Below are 18,629 nucleotides of genomic sequence, written 5' to 3'. Positions count from 1 at the left end.
TGGGTGACATGAGGTGTTAGCTAAATCACGTTTAATTATTAGTTTTTACTCCGCGGAATTTCTGTAAGAAATTAGCTAAAATTAAGCACGTCTTGAGGACGTTACGTCGGTGTGCACGTCTGTAAACAGCACGGCTGCTATGAGACAAAGTTCACACTGGTCGAAACATGGAGGAGCTGACGATTCCCGTTCGACAGCAGCACAGGTTTGACATTAGCAAGCTTCAAAGATATCTGTCTGTCAAATCACTGGTGTCAAATAATGACACTCTCACTGTCAGGCAGTACAGGTAAGGGAGAGCCCTGTTTGGTTCAGACTTTGTCGTGCAAAACATTTTTTAACTGCCTTCAGGTGAACCAATGTCGACCTTATCTTCTCAGTACTGGTCAGTCAAACCCAACCTTCCTGATCCAGACACCGTCAAAGAGCTATGTCCTCAGGAAGAAACCCCCAGGTGAGCTGCTGCCTGGGGCCCACAAGGTAAGGTTTGACAAATTAATGTTTCATTTAGCGTTAGATCCCAAGTCTAGGGAGTACGGTCTGTTTCCCCTTTACCTGAATGTTTCACCTTATTTCATGTTAAACTTTTATATGAACCTAACCAGTTTCTGAGCATTTGTGATGCCTAACCTGATGGCGAACCTAATTTTCATCCATTCACTCACAGTCACGTCTTACACGTGAAACATCCTTTACAGATCTTACTATACAATCCTTGCTAATGTGCACAGACGAATAGTTAAAAGTGCAAATTATAAAGAAGGCTATATTGCCATATGAAATAAGTGCTCATATTGTTAATGAGCATAAGAGTTCATGCATATAAGCAGTGACGTTTTATCACTTTTTTAAATTCAGGTTCGTCCTGGCTGCGCTGCACTGCTGCATGTTACCAGATCAGAAACGCATTCACAGCCTCATATAGTGACACAGAAATCTTCTCGTCTTTTCTGTCCATTTTGGTTTTCTTGTTCTTTTATTTCCTTCCATCTCTCTTGGATTGTTGGCTACATGCCATCCAAAAGTGCAACTTAAACAGACTGTCCTGCAGTCATGTAAATTGGTAAAAGGTGAGCCATTTTGCTCCCATCAATGTCAAATAGATTACAAATAATAAAATCAGTTTGGTAAATAAATGTTAGCACTTAAATATGGTAACTACTGCTTGGAAATTTGTAGACACATTTTCAACATTTGACTGTTTTAATTAACTTAAAGATATTTAGCCTACAGAAACTTTGAATCAATTTCTTAATTTCACTGTTCATTCTATTATAATTTATTCTATTTTCACAAAGTGCATTTTAAGACCTTTACAGACCTTTACAGATTTTGATCAACCAATCACAGTCCTTGAAATGCTGCGTCATCCCTAGCAACAGGGTCACCCACACCTCCTTACTATAACAAAGGCTTTTGTACTTTCCTTACTCAGAGCTGGTCTGAGAAGTTTCTAGGACTCCCAGCTAGGACTTTTTAGGCTAAGATAGGAGCTCTCTAAGAGCTTTGTGAATACGGGCCCAGGAGTGCAGTTACCTAGTAGTTTCTGATTAATTGTATTAGAAAAGTACCAGATCTAGTTAAGTTATTTACCTTTATTAGTCCCACAATGGGGAAATTGCATTACCCACCCAAAGTGCGCACACACAGCAGTGAACACACACACACACCGTGAGCACATACCCGCAGTTGGAGCAGTTGGGTGTTCAGTGCCTTGCTCAAGGGTCTCACCTCAGTCGTGGTATTGAAGGTGGAGAGAGCGTTGGCTATTCAAAACGTTGTTCGTCGTGGTTAAATTGTGCCCCATTGAGCTTCGAACCCACAACTTTTGGGTTACAAGCCCGACTCCACAACTGCCCCCCCCAAATATATGCAGAACTTGTTACTGTAATATGTTGAGGCATGTTATATTAGTAATGTTTTAGCATAAAATGGTTGAGCATTGTGACTTTCTTCTTTTTGGTAGGTTGACAGGGAGTATCGGGTACAGAAGGCCTTGTTCTATGCAGGTTTCCCCGTGCCTCAACCTCTGTTGCTCAACACTAATGTTGAAATCATTGGCACAGAGTTCTACTTGATGGAGCATGTGAAGGTACGTCTTTACCACCAAAGTGAAATCATCAACCATAGCTGTTTCCAAAACCGCATACTTCCCTACTAGACCCCGACCAATACATCATTTTGCCAATTTTATTGGCCAATATAAACCTAGTGCAGATGTATTGGTATGGGCGAATATGCCGCCGGGCGTTGGTTGGTGAGTAATGCGTTTAAAATGCGTTTATTTATATATGTTCTGTTTATGTATGCTATATTCTATATACAGTACAAGTCAAAAGTTTGGACGCACGAATGGAAATGCCATTGCCTGTGCAAGTGTATTCAAACATTTGACAGGTACTGTACTATAATATACACATAAATAATATCGGCCGATATATCGATATCGTTTTTTTTTTTTTCAAATTTACTTCATAATATCGGCATCGGCCCCAAAAAACCCACATCGGTCGGGCTCCATTCCCTACTATGCAGTAGGCTATGTGAAATGTAGTATGTGAGAAGTACCCGGATGACCTACTATTTCGCCCGAAGTCTGTAGTGCGCATTTGATGGACACTTTGCTATCCCATGAGGCCACGGGAAAGGAGACGTCAAATGCGGAAAATGGCGGAAAACGTTGACGCGGTTCTTTTCATGTTTGCCTCAGGGAAAAACGTTGTTCGTCGTGGTTAAATTGCACTTTTTAACATAATCTAAATAAACGTCTGACTTATTGAAAGTTTAAACAATGTAAATCCATGAGGTGATTTTGTGAATCGCTGTAAAAAGATGTTTAATCATTATTTTTGAGCAGATCAAGCTAACGTCAGTGCTGTACACCAGCTAGTTAGCTAACAGCTTTTTTTAAACGGAGTCCTTGGTTATTAAACAGTTTAATGAGATTAGAAAATTTAACGGAATTAAAAAACTGCCGTAAAGAGTGGGCTTAAATATTTGCGTGGTTGTGACGACGCATGAAACGTGACAAGAGCAACATGGCGTATGTAGTATGTCCATTCATACTACCCTTATTCATATTGTATAGAAAGTACTGTTTTAATGCTTGGGAAGTAACGCTACGTAACGTTACTCACTCAAATGTAGTACCTATTCGATAGTATGCGGGTTAAGTCCTTTCATCTGTAATAGATACTGCTGTTTTCCTTGACCTTCGCCCTTTATTCTTAAGAAGATGACGAAAGTTTACTTTGGACTCACATGGTGACTTACTGACACACCCAATTGATGCAGAGCCCATAGGTACTTTGTTGTGATCTAATGCTCAGCTGTTAAGTGATGAAAAGCTGATAATTTAAAGACCCTAGTTTATACCCGTTCCTTTTGAACAGGGACGCATATTCAGGGATATTCGTCTTTCTGGAGTGAGTCCAGCAGAGAGAACAGCATTATATGTGGCCGCAGTGGAAGTGTTGGCAAGGCTGCACTCACTGGACCTGGCATCCCTGAATCTTGAAGGATATGGAAAAGGACCAGGGTACTGTAAGAGACAGGTCAGATAACACATTGTACTCATTAAGTCAAATAATTGTGTATATGTAATCTGAAAAAATAGTTTGATTTGAAACATTAAGAAGTGCCTTTTCATCTTTATAGGTTACCACCTGGACAAAGCAGTATAATGCAGCTGCACACAGACCCATTCCAGCCATGAATGACCTGTCAGATTGGTTGATGAAAAATTTGCCATCCAATGATAACGAAGTCACGCTTGTCCATGGAGATTTTAGGTTGGACAATTTGATATTCCATCCAACAGAGGTACAACTCTCCCAGCAATGCTTACCATTTTTCTGCATTTGACAGTAAATACTTCACGAAGTGTGTTTGATGTCATTAGGCACGTGTGATAGCAGTGTTGGACTGGGAGCTGTCTACAACTGGGCACCCTTTGGCAGACTTGGCCTACTTCCTAATGCCTCACTTCTGGCCCATAAACCTCAACATTGTCAGTACAATGGGAAGCCTAAAAGGAGTAGAAGGTAATGTCAACAGTTAATCACAAGCTTGAACATGATTATTGTATTTTGAGCATGTTGTTGTCTACCTTCACTGTGAAAAAATATTGTATATATTTAATGTGTGTAGACTCACCGTACGTATTTACCTTTTAATCTTGCTTCTCATTAAATAGGCATCCCAGCTGTAGATGATCTGACCTCCATTTACTGCAGATGCCGAGGGATCCCATCTGCTCTGCCACAGCTGAATTTCTATGTGGCCTTATCTGTCTTTAAAATGGCAGGAATTGCACAGGTGTGTACAGATTTTATCACTTTGCCATTTGGAGGTATACGTAAGATACCTGTTATGTCTAGTAATGGGTTAGTAGTATATTTCAGACTAGAAGGACTCGGATGAATTTCCTACTTATTTACCCTTTTTATTTACTAGGGAGTCTACGCTCGCCACCTACTGGGTAACGCCAGTGCACCCAATGCAGCTCAATTTGGCCAGTGTGTGGAGCCATTGGCTAAGGTTGCCTTGCAGCTTGTGCAAAGGTTGGCTACAATTGTAATTTGATGTATAAGAATTTAAGCACTGATGTTAGAATGAATGAGATTCGCTATAATAACCCAGACAAGTTATTATCAGAATATTATCTAAATTTGATGTTATTGGTCAAAAAACAGATTGATTCCACAATCTGACTTAACTAAAACAGCTGCTGGAATTTGCCATTCCCCTACTGTTTCCAGTATTCAAGTGTTTTTATCATCAGTATTTTTGCCAGTTCTCTCACAGCCCCAACAGAAGACACACTGTTCCTCCAGACATCTAAGGGTCAGGCTGTTTTGCAGCAGGTCAAATACTTCATGAGACAATACATACTTCCTTGCCAGCAGGTCAGTGCCAAGAGCTTCCCAAACAGAGGAAGCACTTGTTTGCTCAGATGGACTTTTGGCTTAGTCCTACAAGGACTAACAGAGCAATTTATTCATGCAATGAGGACAAAATCACTTGCTTGAGAAAACAATGTATATGTTGATTACAGTAATTATATTGTATTCAAAATCATCATCACTGTCCTGCATAAGTATTCCTACATTCCTCTTATTTAATGGTGCAGTGATCACAGGTGAAAGGTGTGCTGTAATGAGACTAGAGTCAATGTGAAATGGGTTCATATTTCCATTACTATCCTGTCTTACCTTCCTGCTAGGTAATGAGTGTTGTATTTTCCAGGATGTTGCAGAATACTATTCCAAACACGCTCATTCTCCACAGAGATGGCACACACCGCAGATAATAGAGGATCTAAAGGTATGTAGGGTATTGTTTATCCATGTAGACCATGATCTTAGCAAACAGTCACCAAAATATGACAAAGCACAATACAGCCCTATAGAGCAATGTAACGCCTCACTTTATTTTCAATCCAGCAGGTTCAAGGGCGAAGATATTTTAAATATAAACAGTGCACCTCCCCACTGAGTTCGACTCATGTTACAGTCCATCATTAGCTGTTGAAATTCAACCAAAATACTCTTTCTGTGAGCATACTGTTCCACTCCCACCCAAATTCTTAGGCTCTGCTTGTCATTACTAATATCTGTTTTGACAGAAGAATTGAATTTTTGCATGCAAGGCAGGCTAAAATGATATGTATAGCAAATTTCCAGAGGTAATTCAAAGTGCATTATGAAACACTAAAGAAAAACTATAAAAGAGAAACACCATTAAAACACTGAAATGAAAATATAGAAAAATAATTGAAATATAAGTGTAATATGTTTGATAAAATTACAGGCAGATTTTAGGGATTAGGAAAAAAGTGGTATCAAAATTTAAAGCTTAATATTCATCTTCATCACGACTGAAACTTTTTTTGTGGGGGCAAATCTGAGTTTCCAGACAAGCTGTTCCAGTAAAGGGCAGCATATCTTTTAGCCACGTAACAGCACTTGTATCTTTATGCACAGGTAAAAGCCAAAGAGGCAGGACTGTGGAACTTGTTCCTGCCTGCAGTCAGTGGTCTCACTCAGCTGGACTATGCCTATATTGCAGAAGAAACTGGACGCTGCCTCTTTGCCCCTGAAGTCTTCAACTGCCAGGCCCCTGGTAAAACAACCTGACTTTGCTTGTCATTATATAAAATAGAATATAGTTTATTATGATCTTCTGGACGACATCTTCTGTAGTAAGGTAAAATCTAGTTCATATGTCAGCTTTACAGCTCATAAAAATAATAATATAAATCCAAAATTGGTGCCTTAAGGTATTTGTTAGATCAGTTAGAATGGTGCTTTTTGAAGCATATAATTACAGGCTCATTATTTAGTGGAAAAGAGTGTATTTTATGATGTTTCTCTATAGACACAGGAAACATGGAGGTGCTACACCTGTTTGGCAGTGAGGAACAGAAGAAGAAATGGCTAGAGCCTCTTCTCAGAGGAGAGATACGTTCCTGCTTCTGTATGACAGGTATCTTCACATCCTGCAGGATCATTAATAGATATGTGCTTTATGTCTCAGGCTATTGTGCTTTACAGATGACTGATTAAAAAAAAAAAAGAAACCATACCATATTCCTAGAGTCAGTAAATCCAAGTGAAAGGCCAAGTATGATTTAGGATGTGAAATAATGTACTTGTATACTTATGGAAATATCTTAGAATATGTCTTCAGTACCTTTCAGAACCAGTTTTGTGCGTAGTTACAATGTTGTGCTTTTTTGTAAAACTTTCCTGTGATAGCTGTGGTCTTAAATGATCCAAGTTACTCACAGCATGGTTGGGTATAAAAAGCTTCTTTGAAAATTCTACATCGCAGCAGCAAACACTAGATGACTATGAGTAATTTCTCCCTGTTTTTCATCAATGTGGCTTCCACAGTCCGGAAACTGCAGCATACTGTTGCCAGAGGTGATTACAGTGGGTGTGAATATCCCTAAGGTTTTTCTAAACACAGATGGTGACAAGTAATGTTGTTGTGGGGTTTTTTGTCAGCAGTTTGGTTGATTTATTGAGAACTTCAATCTGGTGCTAGTAAACAATTCTGACTTAAAGACTCAATTGTGCTACAGTTAAGAGCAAAAATGGCAGGATTTGCTCTATCCTGTAATACATAAGTATGGAAAATATGAAACCCAAAGCAAAGGCAGTGAAATCAAGTTGTAAACCTTGTTAGATTCCAAGTCTCATAGCTTCTTCTCTGTCATGACTTCTGTCATTTAGTGTAAAATTTCTATTTTATGAATTTTAAGATGAACTGTATTTTGTTTTTTTTCCCCTCCCAGAGCCTGATGTAGCCTCCAGTGATGCGACCAACATGGAGTGCACTCTCCATAGAGCTGAAGGAAACTACATCATAAATGGCAAGAAATGGTGGAGCAGTGGTATGTCCAATTTGGTTTTAATCAATTATCTATTCCTTCCTTACTTATGCTGCTTAGGAATGACCAAAGACATAGACCAGTGGTTCTCAAACTTTTTCTGTTGTATCTGGGCATCAGTGGCTGCAGTGAGCCACTTACCGACGTGACAGGGGTGTAAGGTCTCTAAGTGTCTCTTCAATCTATTAGCTTTCAGACTGTCCGCTGCCATAGCTTTCGTCATCTCTGACCACATTCACTGTGAATCCAAGACTAAGATACACGTTGTTATATTTTCTCGTCTTGGATTTTGGTGGTGAATCATCATTAATATCGGCCGTCATTGTCTTGTTCGTTTCAGAAACGTCACGTTTTTCTTTTCGTCCCAGTGAGATACTTGTCCCGTGTTCAGGCTCTGTGTCTAGTCAGTGAGAAGCAGAGACCGGTGAGAAGTCATCATGGCAGTGAATTTATTGTGGTACGTCCCTAAAATGGGTTGTAGGGGCTCAGACTCAAAACAATAGTTCTGCCTGCTACCTGTTCTGACATGAAAGGGGGCGGGGGGAGACCCAGGAGCGATGTCGCGCCCTCCCTGCGGGGCACACCCCACAGTTTGAGAAACACTGACATAGACTAACATTCACGCCTACAAGCAGTTTAGCCTCTCCAGTCAACCTAACCTGCATTTCGTTTACCCTAAGAATAGAAAACTCCACGCAGAAAAGCCCCAGTCAACAGGCAGTTTCAACTCAGAAGCTTCTTGTGTTTAGGTCTCACTGCTAATCAGGAGTGGCCCAACATGCCCACTTACCAGTTATATAAGGAAAAAACACATTATCTCACCATGAACACTAACGAGTTTACTGGTTCATTTTGGAACTGAGAACAGCTATTTGGATGAGAAGACTGAGTAGGCAGCAAGGGGACATTTCATGTCTGCCTAGTTCAACTTGCTTTAAAGCATTTATGAGGCAAGTTCCCTTAAATCAAAGGATGTTTTAAAAGAATAAACCTCAAAAGGTTTTTTGTGCGTTATGCACTCAAGAGCTTTGAGATGAGTTTATGTAGTCAAGATGTTGTTATAACAAAAGCACTGTAGAGATAAATACATAACAAACTGCTAACATATGAACAATAAAAATGTGCAGATGACTCATGCAGTGACCATTATATAACATGATCAGTTTGCCAGGAGTACCAGTCAAAGATGAAATATAAATCTAAATTAGTTCGGTTTATAATATTTGGTTAAAATTACTGAACAATATAATTAGAGGCATTTTCCAAATTATGTTACCAACCTCATAAACGTTTGCCTTAAGTATTAAGGAAATAATTACCCTTAGATTTTCAAACCTCATATAAGTGTTTTTAGATGTTTACTGGGCAACTACTCACTAACTGTGAACTAAAATATGCCAAATGTTTCCTTTGACACGGATGTGGTCTGAAACTCCCAGTTTAAAGGAAAACAGTGGTTTGTTTTTGTTTTTTTCATCTCCATCAAATTCCTGAACTTAAAGTGATATGGTTTTCCAAAAATGAGCTGAGTTTCCCCTGTTGTGTACATTTGCACATTGGTTTCTTTGTTTTTTTTTTAATCATTCACTTTTCCTTGGAGATTAAATTTTCACCGATTAGATAAAATGCTGTTATAGGAATGTTCTCTGGCAACATGAATACCTATCTGAATTAGGAGAAATGTTGTCATAGCTGTATTATCCCTACTTTGTGACTTTTGGCTGCTTTTATGGCAAATCATATAATTTATGAGTGGAAAGTCAATGGTTTTGTGCTGCTGCAGTGAGTCATGTCTAGTGATACCTAATTCATCTTCCTTTTAAAAACAAAAGGGAAAGTAAAACTAGGCATTCAGTAATTGGTTGGATTTTTTGTTAGTTTGACTTTTAATTAATTGATTATGTTACATTAAGGGATGATGTTTTGCTATGGTTATTCAGTCTTTCCTAGTATCAGATGTGGAGTCCAGTTCCAGCTCGTCATTGATGTCTCATGGTTGGTTCGCAAAAGGCACTTGGCAGCCTTCATAATGTGTCCCCTTAAGGGAGGAGCTGTATATGTTTTTGTTTTACTTGTGGAGTAACAGAAAGTATAGACTTTTAATTTTTTTGTTTGATTCTGTATTTCATTATGATATAACACAGCAAATCATGCATTACTTTGTAGTAGCGTTCTTTGAATGACTACAACTTTTCTTGGAATAACTGGAATAATTAAGTATTTCTGATAACTCATTTTAATGAAAAATTGTACAGTATCATTTGCACTAAAAATGCAGTTTACCTTTTTGCTTCCTCTTTTTCTGTAAATGAATTTTTGGCAAACTCAGTTCGGAGAGTATAGAAACGTGCCAGTGTAGCTCTGAGCTGAAAGTTAAGATAAATTAGGATTATCCCATGGGCATGATGACATACTAAATTAGTCCCAGACCTGCAGTTGTTTATCTTTAAGCCATAGGCGTTTTTATTTGCATACACACTCACGTAAATGTATGATGCAAGTGTTTAAGATTAATAGTAGTTGCTAGAGCAATGGAATGATCATAGAAGCCATTTTAAATTTGGATGGTTAATCAAAACAGACATGATTTTATAGTTTAATGTAAAGACACATTTGGCTGCCAATTCTTTTTTTATCATTTCCTTTTTAAGAAAAGCTTGACATACATCTGGGTCAGACCATGATTAATTCAAATGGAAGGCAGAATGTAAAGTCAGAGTTTAATGGTAGCTTATTGATTCACAACTTAAGTGGGGTGACAAAAGACTTAGAACTTGCTTGTCTTAGTCTTGTGACATGCAACTTGTAAGATATATTTTCTGTTATACAGTTACACCTCTGCTTGGAAAGGACTGAAAATTACTTCATTTATGTCTTTAAAGACACACCTAGCTTGTTTATTGTTCAGAGTCCAGATCCCACATATCCAAGGTGTAATTCGTTACTGTGGAAAGAGGATGACTAACAGGTACTGCAGCTTATATTTCTTTGGCAGGCACTTTGTCCAGAGGTGAAAGAAGAAAGCTGAGAGGTAGTTTGAAAGAATGGTAAAGCAGTGAAATTGTGTGAAGGTCTTCAGCTTTTTGTGGTGGAGCCGGTCAGGCAGTCTAGCCAAATTACAGCAAGCTGAATGCCTCTGTCTTGTTGCTGTTGTACTCTACTGTAAATTCATGCAATGTGGCCATTCAGCAGTGATTGAATTAGGGTTAGCTTGAGGGCTCTGAGTCATTTAAAAGGGAAAAAGATTAGTCACCGTTGTGGTAGTCTGGAGATAGTATTTATATGCAACTAAATTGGTACAGCATTATGTAGAACTATGGATGGCACTTCTCTCCAAATCTTTTGATCTTTCAAGCTTGTGTTTTTGACTAAAAAAAAATGTTAAAGACTGAATAAAAGTCTCAGGCAGACATGCAGGTACTCTTCTTGTGGTTTACTGTTCTGGCTTTGTCTAGCTTTTTTCAACTCACTGGGTCAGCCACCAAAGCTATGTGGATGATTTCATGGCGGGCAGCAGATTGGAAGGTTGAATTGGATTTCTGAAGAAGCAGAGTAGGACTCAAAGCACCTTGAGTTACCGTGACATTTAATTGCAACAGATGTTGGTGTGTGTCACTGAAAATATTTGCAATTTTACCTGACAAAAACATAATTTGTACATATTACTTTGCATAGTTTGTTCATAAAAACTCAACGCATTAAATACAGCATACATTAAAAATTTATATTTGTAGTTATTGAAGTCTAGCTTGTATAATAGTAAAACTGTAAATATGTGTACATAGACATACTATTTTGTATAGGTGCTTAAAGGAAAATAGATGACGTTTTGAGTCTTAAATAGTAAAGGTGGTGGTGTCCTGGTCTTCTGAACCAGACTGGGATTGCCGATTGGTATGTGTGTTGAGTGCAATCTCCATTGCTGGCTCTTCGTTGACATGTCTTGAATGTCCAAATCGCTGTCCAAGGCGCTTGGCAACCTTGAGAACATGTGCCCTGAAGGATGATCCGATGAAGGCGTAGAGCACAGGGTTAATGCAGGCATGGCTCAAGGCTAAGCTCTCTGTTATTTGAATAGCATGATCCAGGCCCTTGCTGACTTCACAGTCAGTCACAAGGATGTAAATGATATCCATTGCTCGGCACAGCTTGACCACATTGTAGGGCAGCTGGGTGAGCAAGAATACAGCCACCACAGCCAGCAGGACCCGCAGGGCGCGCCACTTCCGGTCTCTCCGCACACCAACTGCCTGGCTCAGCACCCGCCATACGCAACAGTAGCACACCACCATGACCAAGAAGGGTAGCAGGAATCGAAGGATCACCTCCAGCAGCTCTAGGGAAGCCTTTGCAGGGCGGGCCATGGTGACTGGGTATATGGCTGTACAGCTCATCCTATGATAGGAATGCTTGACTGTGGAAAAGATCAATTCGGGAATGCCAAGAAAAATGGCAGCAGCCCATAATGCCACACATACCAGGAGCCGCTGTCTCCTTATCTTAGGACCTGTACCAGTCCTTCCTGTTGGATTTAGGACCACAGCGCGGTAGCGATCTACACTGATGCATGCTAAGAGCAGCATGCCACAGCTGAAGTTGGTACTGTAGAGGAAAGAGGTGAGCTTGCATGCTGCTGCCCCCAACATCCAGCCATGGACTGCATCAGCTGCCCAGAATGGCAGCGTGAAGAGAAGCAATATGTCCGAAATGGCAAGGTTAAGGATGCACACATCTGTCAGGGTTCGTAGTCGTAACCGTGATGTGTAGACTGCCACTACCAGGCCATTCCCAGCCAGACCCACCAACAGAGCCACGGCATAGATGACTGGGAGGAAGACACTGCCAAATGAGCGCACTTCCTCTTTGTCACAGATACTGTAATCATAAAGGTAACTGATATTCAAGGTGTAGTCCTCATCCTCATAATAGAAATCTTCCATTTTTTTTCACTGTAAAAATAAAGAAAAAACAGTGCAGTTTAGGGAAGTGTTTTTTATTTCCAAATAGGAAAAATATTTTGTCCTTAATTGCTGAAGTTGTAAATACTATCTCCACAAGTTGTCACTGTTTAGACCATATATTCCAACCAATTTTCCAATTTGACAGAAGAACAAAAAAACAGGAGTGTAAAGCATGAGCTCATTTTGTTTGGAAACAGGAAAGATGAGTTATTTCTGCATCAGAGGACTCTCTCCTGCATGATTTCCCTAATGGCTTAAAGCCCTGTCTGTCTGAGCTCTGCTTGAATAACCCCAGAGAACACAAGTCTGATTGGGGGGGGGGGGCTCCAGAGACTCACAGGACCTCTTACTTCCTTTTGAATGTTTTGAATGAAGTTAGTTTGTATTCTGTTGGATACTAAGTGATCTACAGAATTTTGAAATGGCTCATTTGGATTTAACATTTCTTTAATCAGAGATGCTAAAAGTATATCATTCATAATAAACTTGTTTTCCTACATGCATATCCTTACACTACAAAATAAAAATATCTACAATGAATAACAGTGTAGCCACAGCTTGTATATCTTATCTGATCAATGAACATAGTGATTTATGTGTACAGCTCCAGTTGTTATTTTTTAATGATTAATAGCATTTTGCTTGTAGGAAACATTTACAAATCAAGGATTATAGAAAGTGTGTGTGGATGATAAGAATCGTAAAGAAGTGCAACCAAGGTCTCATGCCAGATTCATATTCAGGATGTAGCTTTTACTCTGTATAGCATGTGCTGTTCAACAGGACATCCTATTGTGACCTTAACATCCCTGGTGTTGGCTCAGGATGGAGACGGTCTCATATTCTGATGATTTGCAAATGCAGTACTGTGTGGAACATGTATTTATTAGCTCTTATTCTGTCTGATATTCTCATTGGAAAAAGATCTCAATCTATGAGCAATTGGAGAAGAAGTTAGTATTGGTAGTTTATTTGCTTAGATGTTACCACTGTATATTTTGTATTTTATTTAGTTCACTAACAAGTGATCATTTATCATTTTTGGTTGAAATAGCTTCCATCTTAGTAAGTATTTGGCAACTTACACTTTCTGTTAAGATGACAACATTTTTGTGTAGTGTCCATTTTTTTTTATATGAGTCTATCTCCCAAATGGGAGGAGTAGGACAGATTCTGAAATACGTCAAGTACTCTGCTGCTATCAACAGCTGTGTAGTTAAACATAGAGAAATTAATACTTTTAATTCAGTCTGATTGGTTATAAAATGTAGTAATTTAATATAGTGATTGGAATTGTTTAAGTTTAAATGATGATAATTGGAAATACAGCAGTTTCTTTCCAAACATGAAAATGACATTATCTTTGATAGCACTGGGAAGAGCCTAATTATATTAGGTGTAGCTGTTGAAGGTTGTTTACATTTGGATAGATTGTATGTAATTAATTTCAGATTAAATAATGGATAAGCAGTAAATGTGCCATTTATTCTGACAACTTAGGTATAGCATAAAGTGCCTAAAATAATAATAATCAGTAACAAATAGAAAACATCACAAGGATAAAGCACTAAGGAAATGGAAATGGAAATCTAATTTGACAGGCTAGTTTGTTATTGTGTTACTTGACAATGGTTATAACAACATCATAAAATATCCAGGACTTTGACTGTTGGACTAACACCGAAGGGGACCTTTGACTATCAGAAAAACAAGGCACAACGCCTTTCCATCTCGGTGATAATAGATATAATAGGTAAATGTAAAATGTAGTTAACTAGTTTGAGTTAAAGTCAACAATACAAACATGTAAAATAACATTACACATTCAAAAAAAACATAAAAGCCTTTCATATACAAGTAGTCTATCTGTAGATAATAGAGTAAAAAGACATACATTCATCTTGTTATAGTTTGACTTGTTTTTTTTTTATTTTTAGTTCATTTACTTCAAATGTATAAAATAGTGATTTGGGGAAGTGGTAAAGTTAATGAAATTTTCTTACCTTGTCTGTTTCTTTTGTAAGATTTGTGAAGTTGACAAAGTTGATATTAATCCTTTTTTATACCATAAACAAGTGGTTATGTATTCTGAGGAGAAACGTAGTGTGCACTGCAGGGCTGAAGTGTCTCTTCACCACAGCCCGCCCCACTCCTTCCCAACACTTTTTTCACCACGTAGCTCTCCATGTAAAACGTGCATGCCTGAGTGTGTGTTATGCTGCAGGATCAACTTACCATTTTTGCATGGCATACTGAGAAAAGCGCCGTACAAAGAGAAGCTATGTTATCTAAATGGCTTGTTTGAGTGAACTTGATGTGACACAGGGAGTGGCCTGGTAGGTGCCCTTTTATGTCACATATGGATAATTTTTGTCCACATTTACAAACTTAGTTGTGTTTACTGGAAAACACCCATCAGTATTTGGGTTTCCTGGGCTTTTTCTTATGAACACTGTTGCCTTGTTTCACCACAGAAATGGTCTACTTGTCTGTAATCCCTTCCAATCTCATTGTTTCTTTTGTGTGTGTGTGTGTGTGTGTGTGTGTGTGTGTGTGTGTGTGTGTGTGTGTGTGTGTGTGTGTGTGTGTGTGTGTGTGTGTGTGTGTGTGTGTGTGTGTGTGTGTGTGTGTGTGTGTGTGCGCGTTTTTTTTTTTTTTTTTTTTTTTTTTTAAATATCAGTTTTTCAAAGTTGTTTATTGACATAAAAGTCTAAAAGATATTACAGCATCAAATATTTGGATACCACACTCTCAGAAAGACAGATTACTGGACTGGGACTTGTTTTCATTTCTGTGGCGATAAGGCATGTATGAGCATGAATGTGTAATGACAGCTGGGCTCAGCTTGTATCACAGACTATGAAACTTATGTAAGGGTTCACAAGAAAACCCAACTTACCCCGGAGCCAAACGGGCTTTCCTAAATGTGGTTTGGGGTGGAGTCGGATAAAACATTTTTGTGCTTTTACTATTAGTTTATAAGAATCATTTACTGTTTGTTTAAAATTTTGCAGTTTTAGGAGTTTAAAGACTAAATGTCTGCCAGATTGTGTTCCTGGTGTTCAAGGCACTCATGCTATGATTCTCATACTGTCAATATTCAAAGACTAATGATGTCTGCCTGGTGTTCATATGTCTTGTCCTAAGGGGAAGGTTTTGCCACTTGGATAGAAATATAAACAGGAAGAGCACTGGTCACCCTGACTGTGCCTCAGGGACGTAAGACCACATCAGAGACTCTTTGTTTGAAAGTGGACTCCTAGCCATGGAAATTCCAAAGTATTCTGCATTTCGTCATTATCATTCTGTGTGCCTCTCCCTTCTTATTATACAATGCATGTTCTCTGTTTTTGTGATACCTTGATAAACTGATCTATGAGCTCTGTATGTTTTGTATAATGTTTATGTTTTTGCAGCCCTAAAATATTTTTTATTTATTTTTTTCTATAAGGGACGTCTGGATTTTATCTCCAACGAATAAATCATTTTGATAGCTCAGGAAATATAAATCAACCTTTGGCTGTTCTCATGCTATCAATATATCACTAGTTCCATCCGTGTTTAGCACTTTCCAGCACGACACATTGTTTCCAAGCAAACTCGGGTTGTGGAAATGTTTAGGGCAGAGTCAGACTGGTTGTCCTTTTGTTTTACCAGAAGAGGGCAACAACACTTGAATAGAAATGAGCCTCAGCGTTTCTAACTGTTCCCTTCAGGTGCTGGGAATCCCAAATGCAAAGTGGCCATTGTAATGTGCAAGAGCAGCCGCCAGGATGTCAACAGCAGGTATGTACAAATGTCATGTGGTGAATAATATTTGCATGTGTGGTGTTTCCTTTTTCTGGTATTTGGTAACAGATAAGAAAATATTTAAAGTAAGCCACAGGTTTTGTTATTTAAGGCTTATTGTTACCTATGGAATTATATAAATTACTTTCAATTAAATTATTTTGTGCTTTTACCACTTTCTCTGTGCTACTATTATACTGGAAATACACTTTGCTTAGGGGCAGGGCGTACTTCCCAGCATGCATTGCATTTTAAAACCACTATCACCACTACTGTTTTTGGTATAAATTTCATCACATGGCAGAAAAATATATCAGTTAAAATCTTGTTGATGCTTGTTGTCACTTAAATATTGTGGCTGCCATGTATTTGAAACTAATCTTTATCCAGTGCTCATTAGTTACAAGCGTTTATGATTTTAATGAAAAGAGAACCACACCCAACATGTGTAATACACCTGCTTTATTTGCCCCTGCAGTGTAGCAAAGCACACACCCAACTTTGCAGTGTGCAAAGAGTGAAAGGATTCAGGGCTGGAAAGTCTCACCAGCTGTGGCTGCTGTAAAATTTATCATATTTAAAGCCAAATGAAAAACTGTGATTTTTTTTTTTTGTTTTGTTTTTGTGGATATGTTGATTTTAAAAAATGTATCTCTAAAAATTTTGCTTCTAAACTTGCTTCTTAGGCATGACCAACATAGTATGATCCTTGTACCTATGGACACACCAGGTGTAAAGCTTGTCAGACCACTTACTGTGTTTGGACAGGATGGTAGGATTATGCCCTTGATTATATCTCCATGTGCTATTGATATCTGTCTAGTTATTGATATACAAATATAACAAAAGGGGCATTTCTGATCTAATCATTTATCCTGTGTCTGTGCTCAGATCCGATCCATGGTGGCCACTTTGAAGTGCACTTTGAAAATGTGTGTGTCCCTGCTTCAAATATTATTCTGGGTAAGTGACTAGTCACATCCGTTTCTCTTTGCTTTTATTTACTAACATTTATGTGTTCTAAAAAGCATGCTATACCTATAAAACCATCAAAACATGATTCCTTATCTTAGCTTTATTGTATTCTGATAGGTGATTCTGGTTTGACAAGTGTGTCACAGGACAAAGATATAATTTACCTGCAGTGATGACTCATGGTATCTTCCTGTTATGTTATCAGGAGAGGGCAGGGGATTTGAGATTGCCCAGGGTCGTCTGGGGCCGGGCAGGCTACATCACTGCATGAGGGCAGTTGGCCTGGCAGAGTTGGCACTGGAGCTGCTCTGCCAACGGGCTGCTACAAGGCACACATTTGGAAAGAAACTGTACCAGCATGTGAGTAAAGATATCCTGAGAGCTAACTTCAGGGCGGTGGTAGCATGAGTTAAGCCCTTTCCTACTGTTGACACCTAGTGGACAAACCTGTATCTGCAGCTTCTGTAAATGTGTGTTGGTGTGTCCTAGGAAGTTGTTGCTCACTGGATAGCAGAGTGCCGTCTCATGATAGAGCAGACCCGCCTGCTGACTCTACATGCTGCTCATGCACTGGATACAGTGGGCAGTCGTGCTGCTCGCAAACAGGTACAACTGTTCACCTGGATACAGTGATTATGCTTGGTGTCTAAATACCACACTGTATCTTAACTGTACACAGTATGTGCTACATACTAATATAGTGTTTTTGCAGTTAGTACAGTCTCTATATAAAACATATTTTGTCATTAAATGTGAAAATGGCATATCAGAATGTCATTAAGCTCAGCAATGTCACAGTAGTTATTCCAAAAGTATTTTTAGGATCACCAGTATTTTTTTAGAGCTGTGAAATGCTCTAATGCTAGACACTGTTCCAGTGTGTACTCTGCCAAACACCTTTAGAGTTCATATGTAGTCTTTCTTTACGGCAGCGAGTTTCCCAGTACAACCTTTCTTTTGGTTTCCTCATTTCTGCTCTTTCTAGATTTCTCTGAGCAAAGTGGCAGCAGCTAGAATGGCTTGTAAAGTGGTGGACTGTGCTATACAAGTACACGGAGGTGCCGGCGTGTCGGGGGACTTCCCACTAGCACAGATGTGAGTGTCTCTTTTATAGTTCGCTGAGAATGAGAAGTGAGTATGTCTCCTTTTTCACATGGTTTTTTTTTTTTTTTTAAGGTATTTATATGTCCGCACTCTGCGCATTGCTGATGGACCAGATGAGGTGCACCTCTCCTCAATTGCTCATCTCGAACTGAGGGATCAACTAAAGAAGGCACAGTCCAAACTGTAAGATGTTCAGTTCAGTAAATTACAGAAAGCTACTGCAATTACTTAAATCTTTTCAGTAACATTTTTGCGTCAACAAAATATTTTTTTCAATTCCCATTAACCACCTGCTGTGAAGAAGGCTGGTTTTGTGAAATTATATTTTGCTACTAAAATTAAAACTAATAAATATAAATAATTACTATACCAAGCCACTTTAGTCATTCCTTGAAACATTTCTG

The 18,629-nt window shown here is 38.8% G+C and overlaps 2 protein-coding genes across 2 annotated transcripts; one reads left to right on the top strand and one right to left on the bottom strand.

Moving 5' to 3' along the window:
• The first annotated feature begins 3 nt into the window (after positions 1 to 3).
• Positions 4 to 18,593, top strand: acad11 (acyl-CoA dehydrogenase family, member 11). Its single transcript, XM_026292112.2, has 20 exons — positions 4 to 289; positions 381 to 480; positions 1,967 to 2,092; positions 3,393 to 3,554; positions 3,658 to 3,822; positions 3,902 to 4,043; positions 4,196 to 4,317; positions 4,456 to 4,562; positions 4,796 to 4,907; positions 5,248 to 5,325; positions 5,985 to 6,123; positions 6,379 to 6,486; positions 7,301 to 7,399; positions 16,074 to 16,143; positions 16,833 to 16,918; positions 17,038 to 17,109; positions 17,327 to 17,481; positions 17,611 to 17,727; positions 18,107 to 18,216; positions 18,298 to 18,593. Exons 1-20 carry the CDS (start codon positions 168 to 170, stop codon positions 18,410 to 18,412), a joined length of 2,307 nt encoding a protein of 768 aa, XP_026147897.1. The 5' UTR covers positions 4 to 167; the 3' UTR covers positions 18,413 to 18,593.
• Positions 10,097 to 14,485, bottom strand: ackr4b (atypical chemokine receptor 4b). Its single transcript, XM_026292114.2, has 2 exons — positions 14,361 to 14,485; positions 10,097 to 12,345 (listed from the first exon to the last, which is right to left on the bottom strand). The coding sequence occupies exon 2, from the start codon at positions 12,334 to 12,336 to the stop codon at positions 11,233 to 11,235; it is 1,104 nt and encodes a 367-aa protein (XP_026147899.1). The 5' UTR covers positions 12,337 to 12,345; positions 14,361 to 14,485; the 3' UTR covers positions 10,097 to 11,232.
• Positions 18,594 to 18,629: the final 36 nt, after the last annotated feature.

This window comes from Mastacembelus armatus, chromosome 20 (genome assembly GCF_900324485.2).
Source record: "Mastacembelus armatus chromosome 20, fMasArm1.2, whole genome shotgun sequence".
In the NCBI taxonomy this organism is placed as follows: domain Eukaryota; kingdom Metazoa; phylum Chordata; class Actinopteri; order Synbranchiformes; family Mastacembelidae; genus Mastacembelus; species Mastacembelus armatus.
The sequence above is the reverse complement of the archived record's forward strand: the minus strand, read 5'-3'. Positions and strand labels throughout refer to the sequence as shown.